Consider the following 13,639-nt stretch of genomic DNA (forward strand, 5'->3'; position numbering starts at 1 on the left):
GAAAAGTCAGCATTCGTTTGCCTTCAAATGCCCAGTCACAGGCAGAAAGCAGCAATATGCTTGGACACGTTTGCATCAAGGCTTTGAAAAAACTCCCCCACCTTATTTGGAGCTGCATTAGCCATGGATTTGAAACTTTTAGACATTGCCCCACCTGATGTGGTTTTGCAAGATGTAGCTGACTTGTTGGTCACAGGCCAGACGGAGGAAGCTTGTCATGCCACTGCAGCAGCCCTACTGCTCCTCCTACAGGAGAAAGCCTACGAGGCCTCTCGGACCAAAGCCCAATTAGTCCAACTGGAAGTTAGGTATTTGGGCTACAACATCCAGCAGGGACAAAGAACTTTGGGCCATGAGAGGAAGGAAGCCATTTGCCAATTGCCAGCCCCACGAAATAGGAAGGAATTAAGGAGCTTTTTGGGGGCAGCAGAATTTTGTCGCATTTGGATTCTCAATTTCGCATTGTTAGCAAAGCCACTCTATGAAGCTACCAAGGGGACCGGAAAAGGAGCCCTTGAGTTGGGAGGAAGAGGAACAGAACAGCTTTTTGGAATTGAAGCATGCTGTGACTCAGGCTCCTAGTTTTCTGACTTGACAGCCTTTTCAGTTGTTTGTGGACACTAAGCAGAATATGGCCATTGGGATACTGACCCAACAGTTGGGAACATGGTATCGTCTGGTTGCATATTTGTCCAAACAGCTGGATCAGGTGGCCAAAGGGTGGCCAGCCTGTCTCAAGGCTGTGACAGGAACTGCCCTACTTACCCAGGAAGCCAATAAGCTCACTTTTGGGCTACACCCAATATCTACACCCCCCATGCTCTTCGAGCTGTCCTAGACCAGAAAGGTCATTTGTGGCTTACCAATCCACGAATGTTGAAGTATCAGGGGCTTATCACACATAACCCCCTCATCAAACTTGTTCAGTCATATGCTTTGAATCCAGCAACCTTGTGGCCTGAACCAGACTCTGAGATCTCTCATGATTATTTGCAAACCATTGAAGAAACCTATGCCAGTCACCCAGATTTGAAGGATAAACCCCCATTGCACAAAGATGCAACTCTTTGTACAGATGGAACCAGCTTTCTACATGAGGGCGTGCGAAAAGCAGCTTATGCTGTAGTCACCCTTGATGATGTGTGGGAAGCCATGCCCCTACCACCAGAAACCAGTGCCCACTTGGCAGAACTACATGCCCTCACATGGCTTTGGAATTGGCATGAGATCTACGAGTCAACATTTACACAGAGTCCAAATAGGCCTTCCTAACCGTCCAAGACCATGGAGCTTTAGGAAAAAGCTCTTCACAGGAAAATGGCCTCATCACAGCTGGAGAAAAGGACATCAAATATGGCCCAAATTATGCGTTTGTTGGACAGTGTGTGGGCCCCCAAAACAAGTTGCCATTATGCATGTATGGGTCATCAGAAAGGGGTTTCAACAACTGAAAGAGGAAACAACAAAGCTGATCGAGTTGCCGGAGCAGCAGCCTTGGATCCCCCTTCTCTATAAGTCACATGCCTCACTCAGCCCCAGGAAGAACAACCCCCATCGTATAGTCACTCAGGAACCCAGCAAGCTGAAGCAATAGGGGTGGAACTACTAGATGGGTGGTAGGTTCTGCCGGACACAAAGGTGTTTGTTTCCCAGCAGTTGGCATGGGATGCTGTCTCCTCCCTGCATAAGCATTTGCACTTAGGAAAAACGGCTTTGGAAAAAAGCCTTGGCTCAGGGAGGTCTAGCCTGGCAGCTGCTGTTTGCTCTCAATGTTAGGTATGTGCTGCTAATAACCCTCCGTCAAGGCCCAGTTCAGGTGGGAGGGTCAAGAGGGCAGATCACACCATAGAGGATAAGTTGGCCAAAATTTGTCAGGAAACTCATCTCAAATGGCCGGATGATGCCCACAGCATGGCGTTGCTGGCAAAGAGGTGCACTCTCACCGAGGAGTTGGGTGTCTCGCCATTTGAATTGTTGTATGGAAGGGTTCCTAATTTGCGTGGCCCACAGGTGTTGCCCAACCCCAAGTTACAGACATGGTGAAGCTCAAACAGTTGCAAGCCCTGAATGCCATAATCCACAAATTGCAAAAATATGTTTTGTCTTGTCGTTCTCATGGAATTGTAACTCCAGTCCACAACTTCCACCCAGGACAAGAAGTCTGGGTGAAGGACTGGTAGAAGGAACTATTGGGCCCCAAATGGTGTGGGCCGTATACTGTTGTTGTTTTTTCTCCCCTTGTTGTTAAGGTAACTGAAATTAGGCCTTGGATTCACTGGACCCGTTTTAAATTGGCTGCGAAAGCTTACTGGAAGGCCTCCAGTGACCCTGCCAAGCCTCTATACCTCACGTTTTGGAAACACCAGGAGGAACGCCACCTCTTCTGCGGACACACGGGAAGCTGTCGCTCTACGAACAGGTGGTGAAGAAACCAGCGCCCTCTGCAGGTGTCGCTCCAGGTGCCGTCGACACCCATCGCACAGGCAACATACCGCGCCTACCGTGGAAACTCCGCCCCGTCCAATGCCCAACCACAACCCGCTCCATCCTTTCCTATAGGGGGGAATGAGGATAATGAGGGTACTCCCCAACAAACAGAAGCTAGGCCCCTCACCTCTACAAATGACTCCCCTCCGCAGGTAACTTCTGAGCCAATGCTAGAAGAAATGGGTTCAGGGCCTTTCCCCCTTTGCAAAGACTGCTTTTATCAGGGTGAACAGGGACTGCATTTTGTGTATAATGAACGCTGGTTATTAAATTGCCATCCGGAGGAGGGGCCATCCCCCTGTTCAGAGGAGACAGGGAACTATTGGCAGTGTTGCATGAACCCCAATGTCACAACTTGGGCACCAAACAAACGATACAATTCAACCATTAGGTGCCATCGCAAAAAGCTCATTCAGAGACCCTTCCCAGACCCCTTTCCAGAAAGGACAAGGGCTCAGGTGAAGTGGGCCCCCCTTGATTTCAGTCTGAAAATGGAATATGACATAACTTATGACCAGATTCCCATAATAGTGGAGATAACTTGTCAGCTTATTGGGGATGTAGGGAATCAGTGGTTTCTACAATGGTGGTCAGAGGATGAAAATCAGTCAAGCATGGATGCACAAGACCTGAGTAAGTACTGGCAGATAGGTGTAACACGTAACCATAGTGCTAAAGCCAGTTGCCTGGAGGTCTGGATAACCCAATCCAACTACTTGGAAACATATCAATGCCATGCGGGGACACTTGATAAGAACCTCAGCAGAACAGCTATAGCCACCCTAAATACACAGGGAAAGGGAACGGTGGTTCTGGAGCCACTCCTACAACAGGGTAGGAACCCCCGTCCCACATGCACCCCTCAGGAGGGTGGGAGGGGCGGCCCACAAGGGAAGGAAAAGGGAGCCCCAAGGGGACCCAGGGCCACAAGGGAGGCCATTACCCCCTCTCCATTGGAATGCACTCAATGCCTGCAGGATCCACAGAAGGACAAAAGGGAAAAAAGCCACAAAACCCCATCTAGCACTTGGGAAGCCCCGGAGAACATGTATTGGATTCGTGGCACGTTGGCCTACGAAGTCCTCCCTGTGTTCTTGGATGGATAAAACTTTCGTTCTTTCTGTTGCCCATCCAATCACAACAGGTGCTAGGGGTCCTGGTGTATGACTCAGTAGGCCCCATCCGTCAGAAGAGGAAGGTAGACACAGCCTTCTCTAACTTTCCTTGTAAGGAACTGGCTGAATACGAGAAATTCGACATGTGGAACTCAGAGAGAACCGTATGCACCTATGGGAGGGCCACTAGGGCAGAGGATGGGTCTTGGGGTTACTGCACCCCAATCTACATGATCAACTGGATCATGCATTTGCAGGCAGTATTGGACTTGGCTGGGGAGAGGATTGATAAATCTTTGAATATCCTCTCCAGTGCCACTGGCAAACTCTGTACTGCAGTGTACCAAAATTGATTGGCTCTTGATTACCTCCACGCAAGGGAAGGAGGGTCTGTGGGAAGTTCAACTTGTTTAATTGCTGCCTTCACATTGATGAGACTGAACGTGTCATTAAGCAGCTCACCACAGAAATGAGGCAACTCACTCATTTCCCAGGGTAGGAATGGAAAGGTTTTGATTTAACCTCCACTTCTAACTCCTGGTTCCTGAAATTGCCAGGGTTTCACCCCTCTTGATGGAGAAATGGGCCACTGCAAAGGTCCTGGCCCTGGTGGGATGCTCAGAAGGACGCTCGAGCAAATATGTTGGGCTCATGCTTAATGGAGAGGAACCTGCCATTTATGAAACTACACAGTAATCTTAGGATTGGGTGAAGTTTCAATAGGGGGGAATGATACAGCATGGGTTGCACAGGTAAACCCACCAGTGGCTGGCCAGGTTAGGTGGTCTTAATAGAATGGACCTTATAGATTCATTTTAGTTTGGCTTTTACTCCAGTGCCCTGGAGTCCCAAAGTTGACTTTTAACTTCCTCATATTACAAATAGGGCTGAACAGTGTGGCAATACTCTGTAAAGGAGGGGCACAGGAAGCCAGACGTGGGGGAGAGATACAACAGAGAAGTTGCAGAAAACTGTTGGTATGAATATCTGCTTTTGTATTTTTCCAAGATGTACTTCCCTGTTCTGAACAGGGGTTTTTACGTTTTGTATGAATACGCCTCTTTAAAACGCCCTCTGATTGACGAAGTTTGATTAAAGGTATAAAATCACTGCCCTGGGCGTAGCCAGGCAGTTCAGATGTTGGTGTGTGAACACGCTGAACTCGATGCATCCAATAAACCTGTTTCTCTTCCTTCGTGGTCTCAAGTCCTGATCTTTCGTAAGTAGATTACAAACCTCAATCTGCTGCAACAGTATCTGCAGGATGAGACTGGCATCTGTCCACTAAACAGGACCTGGGCATTTTTAGCAATAGCAATAGCAATAGCAGTAGAATTATATACCGCTTCATAGGGCTTTCAGCCCTCTCTAAGCGGTTTACAGAGAGTCAGCCTCTTGCCCCCAACAATCTGGGTCCTCATTTTACCCACCTCGGAAGGATGGAAGGCTGAGTCAACCCTGAGCCGGTGAGATTTGAACCGCTGAACTGCTGATCTAGCAGTAGCCTGCAGTGCTGCATTTAACCACTGCGCCACCTCGGCTCTTTACGTCCCCTGGGTCACCTCTGGCCCTTTGGCTCCCTCTGTCTGGCCCACCTGAGGTCAGTCGGAAATTAGAAAGCAAGTGCAAATAAGTGCACATCATGCACGCAATCCAACCGCACTGCGTTTATCCTGAAGGCAACTTTTTGTTTTCAGTTTGTGTCCGTGGGGTTCCTGGGTGCCTACAGACCTTCACAGCCCCCATTGGTTCAGACCTCCACAACGGTCCCAATGTCTGATGTGGCCCCTTGGGGAAATTAATTGCCCATTGAACCCAAGAGCCATAATACAAGGAAATTAACACTAATTTATAATCCCACTTTACTATTTTCCTCAATTACAAATATCAGACCGATAGAAATCCATCCTAATCCCAATGGACTCATTCAGTTTAGGTCGCTCCTTCCAGCCTTACAATACAATACAGTGCAGTACAATACAATATAATATAGGAGCAGAGTTGGAAGGGACCTTGGAGGTCTTCTAGTCCAACCCCCTGTCTAGGCAGGAAACCCTATACCGTTCCAGACAAATATCTATCCAACATCTTCTTAAAGACTTCCAGTGTTGGGGCTTTCACAACCTCCAAAGGCAAGTTGTTCTACTGATTAATTGTTCTCACTGTCAGGAAATTTCTCCTCAGTTCCAAGTTGCTTCTCTCCTTGATTAGTTTCCACCCTTTGCTTTACCCTCAGGTGCCTTGGAGAATAGCTTGACTCCCTTTTCTTTGGGGCAACCCCTGAGATATTGGAAGACTGCTATCATGTCTCCCCTGGTCCTTCTTCTCATCAAACTGGACATACCCAGTTCCTGCAACTGTTCTTCATATTTTTAGCCTCCAGTCCCCTAATCCTCTTCCTTGCTCTTCTCTGCACTCTTTCTAGAGTCTCCACATCTTTTCTACAACGTGGCGACCAAAACTGAATGCCGTATTCCAAGTGTGGCCTTACCAAGGCCTTATAAAGCGGTATTAACCCTTCACGTGATCTTGATTCTATGATCCCTCTGTTTAGGAAGCCTAGAACTGTGTTGGCTTTTTTGGCAGCTGCTGCACACGGCTGGCTCCTATTTAAATGGTTTCCTTCCTTCATGGAATAAAATATTTTTCTTCTCTTGAATGTTTGTCGAATACTTATAACCATCTCTTTTGCTCAAGGATCTCTCAACCTTGTTAAGGTCCATGAAAAAAAAGTCCATTTTTATTCTGTTTTCCCAGCAGGTCCTCGTGGCCGGAGCGTCTGTCCTTCTGGCACTTTTGCCTCTAAAGTTGGAAGCGAGTGGAGTTGCTACAAGTTCTATGAGGAAAAGGTCACCTTTGAAGATGCTGAGGTAACTCACCTGAATGGGAGGAATTCCCTTAATCTGGCCCAGAGGTTTTCCAAACTTCAGAAGGCCAAAGTTTGTGTCATTTTTTAAATAATTTATTTTTATTTTTTATTTAAAACAAACACAACATCCTTCTTTACATGCTTTAGAAAGTGTATCAGTTGGTTACAAAAAGACTTTCGTGCATCTCTTCCACAGTCAACAAACATACTTCATATTAACTCAAGTATTTTAACTCTAATATTTATACATGTCACCATCATCATATCTCCATTTTCATTTGACTATAATTGTTTAGGCGTCCTTGATCATGGGTACCATTCAATATTCATATCCAATTACTTTTATCATAACACTACACATTGTACATTATTATCATTATCAATTACTTATTTAATTATATCTCTTATTACTAAATTTCACTAAGTTTAACTAGTTTTAAGTTATATTCTTCCATCTATCAACCTGTATCTTTCCAAGAACAAAACAATCTCATATCTTCTGCCATTTGTGGTACCAATCCTCTAGTCATCTTCTTGATCAGCTTTGTATGGCCTTCTCTTAGCAACACCTTGCTTATAAGATCTCTCAATTGTGGTTCTTAAATGAGAGCCTTCAAAAGTTCAAGCCCTTTTGTTTGAAAGTGGCCCCTTGTCTCTAAGAGCGTCTCGTTATTTCCACACACAAACACCCACCTCCTCCCCTCTTCTCTCTCTTCTCCCACACCTCCTTTGTATGCCCCACTTTTTTATGGATATCCCACTGCCGACACCACTTTCATACTATACATATATATTTTCTTTATTTTTCCTTGTTGGGCAAGAAAATCATGCTCAATTTGCAGCCCCTCTTAGGAGAACTTCTGCTGGAGGAACGTAGCTGAGAGGGCCTTGTCTGACCCAACTGCAAAATTCCTGGGCTGGTAGACCGGGATAGTAGCAGACATGAGGGGGACAACATGGTTTGTGGGTGCTAAGATCTTTTTGCTTCTTCTCTCTCTGCAGCAAGAGTGTCAGTACGAATGGAAAGGCCATCTGGCATCTTTCACAAATGACAAGCAGGCAGCAGCCATTGCTGCCTACCTCAGTAAGGAAAACATGGACGAGTTGTACACCTGGATTGGGCTCCGCCGAGATGAAGGGTCTTCTATCGTGAGTATTTGGCCCTCCTGTCTCTGAGCAATTAGCAGCTGTTTTCCATATAGATGTTTTTTGAGTGGTGATTTATAGCAATAGCAGTTAGACTTATATACCGCTTCATAGGGCTTTCAGCCCTCTCTAAGCGGTTTACAGAGTCAGCATATATTGCCCCCAACAACAATCCGGGTCCTCATTTCACCCACCTCGGAAGGATGGAAGGCTGAGTCAACCCTGAGCTGGTGAGATTTGAACAGCCGAACTGCTGAACTGCAGTCAGCTGAAGTGGCCTGCAGTGCTGCACTCTAACCACTGCGCCACCTCGGCTCTTCTAATGATGATTTACATCATCCTCAAAAAGCCCAGCAACCCTGCTCCATCTCCATTCCCTGATGGTGATCTTGTCCCAAGTTGATGAGTTAGACAATCCTGTTTATAGCTAATTGGGTTTATTTAAGTTAAATTGGCTCCGTGTTTTTCAATCCATGTATTCTACTGGGGAGGTTGAAGAGCAGGAGGAAGGGGCAGGGTTGACAGCTGAAATGGGTGGAAACATGGTCAGGAAACACCTTCATCTGATGAAGGACTTCAAGTCCTCAGGTTTTGAAGGAAATGGTTGATGGTTGTTGTTCTTGTTCAGTTGTTAAGTCATGCCCAACTCTTTGCAACCCCCACAAACCACAGCAGGCCCCCCATCCCCATCCTCCACTCTTCCCAGACTTTGCCCCAAATGTAACGGCTTAGAGTGGTGTTTCTCAACCTCCCTCCTTTTAAGAGCTACAGAGTTCAACTCTCAAATCCCCTAGAAGTTGGGAGTCGAAGTCCACACATCTTAGAATGAACTAGAACTCAAATTATCTTGATGAGTCAGACAAACCGTCTGAATGCAACTGTTGGAAATGCAAAGTTCTTTTCTTAGGGAATAAAACCTAAAAGCACCAGTGTCACATGAAGGGAGCCACTTGGCTATCTACAGCAACAAAATTCTCCTCCACCCCCCCAAAAGGGAAATAACTGTTCTGTGGGGTCCTTCGTGCTCCCTCCCTCCCTCTCCTCTCTCTCCTCCATCTCCTCCTTTTTTGAAAAAGTCTCATGACCCAACTAGGCAATAACCTCAGTGCTAGAAGGGAGAGGGGTTTGCTCTCTGTTTATGTACAAGTGGCTCACTCTGCCAGTGTTGGTGGGAGTGTGGTGGTTCCTTCATTAGGCTCTTGTTGACTTGTCTGAGTTCCTTGATTGGGGTCTTCTTTACTTCTTGACTGTAAAGTCAGCAAAACCCCTTCCCTTCCAGTGCTGATGATGTTCCCTAGTTGGGTCATGAAAGGTCTGCAAGAAAACCACCAAGCCTAGAAAGCACCAGTGACCCCACAGCCCTCCTCCTCCTCCTCCTCCTCCTCCTCCTCCTCCCCCTCCTCTCCCTCCTCTTCTTCTTCCTCCCCCTCCTCCTCCCCCTCTTCTTCTTCCTCCTCCTCCTCCTCTTCTTCTTCTTTCTCCCCTCCTCCTCCTCTTCTTCTTCCTCCTCCTCCTCCTCCTCTTCTTCTTCTTTCTCCCCCTCCTCCTCCTCCTTCTCCTCCTCCTCTTCTTCCTCCCCCCCCTCCTCCTCCTCCCACACTCCCTCCTAGCGCTGATGACGTTTCCTAGTTGGGTCATGGCTCAAAGGTTCGAGTGTCCTTGTAGCCCCAGAGACCTTGGACTCTGGGCAGAGCCAGAGTGAGAGTGCTTGGACTTCCCTACTGCTTCATGCGCCCAAAGAGCCTAAGGGAGTCTCCGTAAGAGGCATGTGGCGCATGCTTCCACCAAGACCTAATCAACGGGACTTCCCTCTTTGAATTAACGTAAGCTAAATTCAGAATTGGAAAATAACATTTTCTCTCTCCCTCCCCTGTGTCCCCCACTCACCCACCTCAACATGCTTTATTCTACATGGCACAGAGTACTGGATGGCGCTGGGTTGATGGATCACGATCCAGGTACAGAAAGTGGAGTAGTGGTGAACCCAACAATCAGCAATCTGAGTATTGCGTCGGTCTCCAACCAACTGGTCAGTATGAAAAGCCACCATTCCTTAGTATGGTTGGAGTTTGCATCTGTAATTCCAGGAAAGCAGGGGAGGGGAGGCAGAGGGAGGGAAGACAGGGATGGGGAGGGAAAGGAAGGAAAAAAGGAAGGGAAAAGGGAAGGGAGAAATCCATACAGATCCTGGGAACAATGCTCAACTTGAAGGAGACTTTTTTGAGGTGGGTGATTTAAAGTATTTATTGGGGAACCTTAACAGGCCAAAGTTAGCAATTCCTAAAGAAAATGCTAGTTCCCATAGCAATAGCAGTTAGACTTATATACTGCTTCAGCCCTCTCTAAGCGGTTTACAGAGTCAGCATATCGCCCCCAACAACAATCCGGGTCCTCATTTTACCCACCTCGGAAGGATGGAAGGCTGAGTCAACCTTGAGCCGGTGAGATTTGAACCGCTGAACTGCAGATAGCAGTCAGCTGAAGTAGCCTGCAGTGCTGCATTTAACCACTGCACCACCTCGGCTCTCATCTCAGCCCAGAGGCAACTCAGTCTCACTGCCTCTTTCTGCTATTTCTCATTCAAGTGGAAGATTTCGACAGTAAACGTCAAATAAGAGATTACCTAAAAGATCCACTGTGTTTCATTTTAAGAAGGAAGCCAGATGTGCCAAAACTGCAATCTGAATAGAGTAGATTTATGCAGTGTTTTTCAAGACGGGCAACTTTAAGAAGTGAGGCCTTCAGCTCCCAGAATCCCCCAAGCAGAGGCCCAAATGCTTGAGGGAAGACCGGGGTCTTGAGTGCCTTCATGAAGGAGTCGAGGCTGTTGTAGCTCAGCAGGAAGATTGTTCTAGAGCAGGGAGGCAGCCACCGAGAATGGGCCCTTCCTGCATCCCATCAGATGGCAATGCTTAGATGAGGGGAGCTGCAGCATGCCATCCCCCCAGCCCCCACCTGTAGAAGAGGAGCAGGTTGAGCTGGAAGGTGGAGTTAAACTTGTCATCTGTGTGAAGTCTTTGTGTCGCCACCAGAGACCGAAGTCCTCTTGAGCTCTGTTGAGCCTTCTCCAGAGCCAATTTAGCTTTGACCTTTAGTTGGCTGGATTCTTGCGTATTGGAGCTATTTGTACTTGAAACCACCCATGAGTGGACAGGCAGAAGAACCTGGGAAAAGGTGGTCTGCAAGTAGCCAAATCCTATGCCGTGTCAGGTTCTAAAGGAGATCACCACCCATCTTCTTTTCTTTCAGGGTACTTGACCTGGGTTGATATACCCTGTAGCTACGAACGTCCTTTTCTCTGCAAATGGAAACCTGCTTAAGCCAAGTCTGCAGAGGGAGTCAGAGGGTCTTCCCATTGATTGGAAACCTGAGCTGAGATCTTGAAGTTCTACCTTCTCTGTGTGCAAAACCTCTTTTCCACAAAGACCATCTGGAGGTCAAGCAGTCAATTCCTCTAGTCTTGCTTCTCTTCCCCTCTTTCTGGAGAATGTCCTCCCCCCCTGATAATAAAGTCTATTGCTCTGCCTTTGTCTTGAGTGTGGCTTTTCTCTCCCAGGGGCTCCAGGGCCCCTCCCTGAATAAGCCTCACGGGAAAGAGGGTGTTGGGTCTACAGATGAACTTCCTCGTCACCAAACACACAATGCAACCTTATCCTGGGGTCCTGCTCTCCCGCCTTTTCTCTTGGGGGGGGGGGATAGGAGATTAATGAGAGGAGAAATATGGACTTGTGGAAATAATGATCCCCCTGGAGAGAAAAGGATCCACGCAGGGTGGGTAGCTGGACAATCACTGAACCAAACCAGACCAAAAACATTAACCAGCAAAGGCAGAAAGGGAGAAATGCATTCACGATGCCCATCTTCTCCTTCACTGGCACCTCCTGGAGGTTCTGGGGAGCCAGAAGTCGTGTCTCTTCCAGGGTCTTTGAGCTGCAAAGCAAGGAGGCTACTTTCCTGAAAAGGTTCCCTCTTCCCTCTGGGGACAGATCCGCTCCAAGGGCTCCTAGATCAGAGGCCGAGGCGCAAAGGAAATCCCCAAGGCTGGTATTCATCACAGTGCTGTATGCAATAAGGAGTTGGGGTCCAGGGTCAAATTATTCTACTTTGTGGATATTATGCAAAATTCTACCTCTCCAGACAAGGCTTCAATTCTGGGGAAGGTAGAAGCAGACAGACGATGAACAGCAGCCAAGTGGGTGGATTCAGTTATATTGGCACGTATTGGAAGACCTGAAGGATCTGGTTGGGGACAGATCATCAAGGAGGAGATCTATCCCATTGCTAAGTGCTGAAGGCACACAATCAATCAATCAATCAAAACTCAGGTGTTAAGCCAGGGGTGTCAAACTGAAGGCCTAGGGGCCAGATCAGCTGACGGGGTGCTTAGATCTGGCCCACGGAGCCACCCCAGAAACAGCAAAGGACTGGCCTGTGGTGCTTCTGCCAGTGAAAACGGAACATGCCGTCTCCCCTGAGGTCCATTTCTGCTGGCCGAGGGTTATGGGAGGCTGTTGCAGCTGAAACGGAGCTCACGAGGGACCCCTGCAGCCCCCTGAGCTCTGTTTTCGCTGGCAGAGGGATGCAGGATGCTGTTGCAGCCGAAAATGGAGCTCAGGACCTCGTTTTCCCTGGCAGAGCACTTGGGCCACCCCAAGCGCCCCCAACATGAGTGAAGTTGAGTTGGCCATGCCACCCTTGCCACGCCCACCCCAGCCCCCTGAAGTCATAACAACAGTGCTTTTCCCTCATAACATCAATACATCTTAATTAGTAATACTAATGAAAATTAATAAGTTACAACCCTACTAGTGAGATTTATCTTTCTCTTGTAATCTTCCAGATTCTAAATCCTGTTTCTCTTGCTTAACCATTGTTAGAACACCTTGTAACTCTTTGTGGTGTGAAAGTCATTTTCATTTTATTTCAACAAATCACCAGTGCTGAAGTAAATTAAATCAGATCTGTAGAAGAGCACAAGGAGGTTGTGTTACGGCCGAAAAGAGCCGAGGTGGCGCAGTGGTTAAATGCAGCACTGCAGGCCACTTCAGCTGACTGCTATCTGCAATTCGGCGGTTCAAATCTCACCGGCTCAGGGTTGACTCAGCCTTCCATCCTTCCGAGGTGGGTGAAATGAGGACCCAGACTGTGGGGGCGATATGCTGACTCTGTAAACCGCTTAGAGAGGGCTGAAAGCCCTATGAAGCAGTATATAAGTCTAACTGCTATTGCTATAAAAAGCATGGAAGACGCAACAGAGTCTCAAGCATTATGAAAAGCTAAGAGGTATAAAAAGTGTATGTATTAAAACAGAAAGGGTGTGTGTGTGCGTGTGTGTGTGCGTGTGTGCGTGCATGCGCACAGCAGAATCCAAGAGGATGGGTTGGAGCATGAGATGTATGTAAGGTAAATGTTTCTCCTGTATAGTTGGGTCCATAAATTTGTTATTTGTGGAATGTTATTTAGAATCCACGTTTTCTATTTTTTGAGTCTCAGGTGTCACCAAAGCCTTTTATTCTTTGATCACTGGCTTCCTGATGATCACATAGATGATGAACGCATAGAGAATAAGCAAGAGCCGAGGTGGCGCAGTGGTTAAAGGCAGCACTGCAGGCTACTTCAGCTGACTGTTATCTGCAGTTCCGCTGTTCAAATCTCACCGGCTCAGGGTTGACTCATCCTTCCATCCTTCCGAGGTGGGTGAAGTGAGGACCCGGATTGTTGTTGGGGGCAATATGCTGATTCTGTAAACCGCTTAGAGAGGGCTGAAGCGGTATATAAGTCTAACTGCTATTGCTATTGCTATTCACGCTAGTTGGGACTTCAATCCAAACCACAAAAAAATTGACCAACCTCACAATTCAAGCATGTTCAGGAAATGGGTCAGCATTGGAGTGGCTCAGCAGGCTGTACGTCAATCCAGACAGAAAAGATTAGTTTCTAGTTAGATTAGACTAGTTAGAGAAGAATACAGGCAAAAGTTGAACCAACCAATAACCTCTGGGGAAATCCTGCAGGTAATCAA

At 47.4% G+C, this 13,639-nt stretch overlaps 1 protein-coding gene across 1 annotated transcript; it reads left to right on the forward strand.

Annotated features, from left to right (window-relative positions):
- Window positions 1–3,101: 3,101 nt before the first annotated feature.
- LOC116511177 (C-type lectin-like) lies at window positions 3,102–11,104 on the forward strand. The gene is made up of 5 exons (XM_032221040.1): window positions 3,102–3,120; window positions 6,360–6,472; window positions 7,474–7,620; window positions 9,538–9,646; window positions 10,867–11,104. Exons 1-5 carry the CDS (start codon window positions 3,102–3,104, stop codon window positions 10,935–10,937), a joined length of 459 nt encoding a protein of 152 aa, XP_032076931.1. The 3' UTR covers window positions 10,938–11,104.
- Window positions 11,105–13,639: the final 2,535 nt, after the last annotated feature.

This window comes from Thamnophis elegans, chromosome 7 (genome assembly GCF_009769535.1).
Source record: "Thamnophis elegans isolate rThaEle1 chromosome 7, rThaEle1.pri, whole genome shotgun sequence".
NCBI lineage: Eukaryota > Metazoa > Chordata > Lepidosauria > Squamata > Colubridae > Thamnophis > Thamnophis elegans.

Excerpts from the sequence above, each read along its gene's own strand:
- LOC116511177 (XM_032221040.1), top strand. Across the intron at positions 6,473-7,473 it reads TCACCTTTGAAGATGCTGAG|CAAGAGTGTCAGTACGAATG; the intron begins GTAACTCACCTG and ends CTCTCTCTGCAG. Across the intron at positions 7,621-9,537 it reads GAGATGAAGGGTCTTCTATC|AGTACTGGATGGCGCTGGGT; the intron begins GTGAGTATTTGG and ends TACATGGCACAG.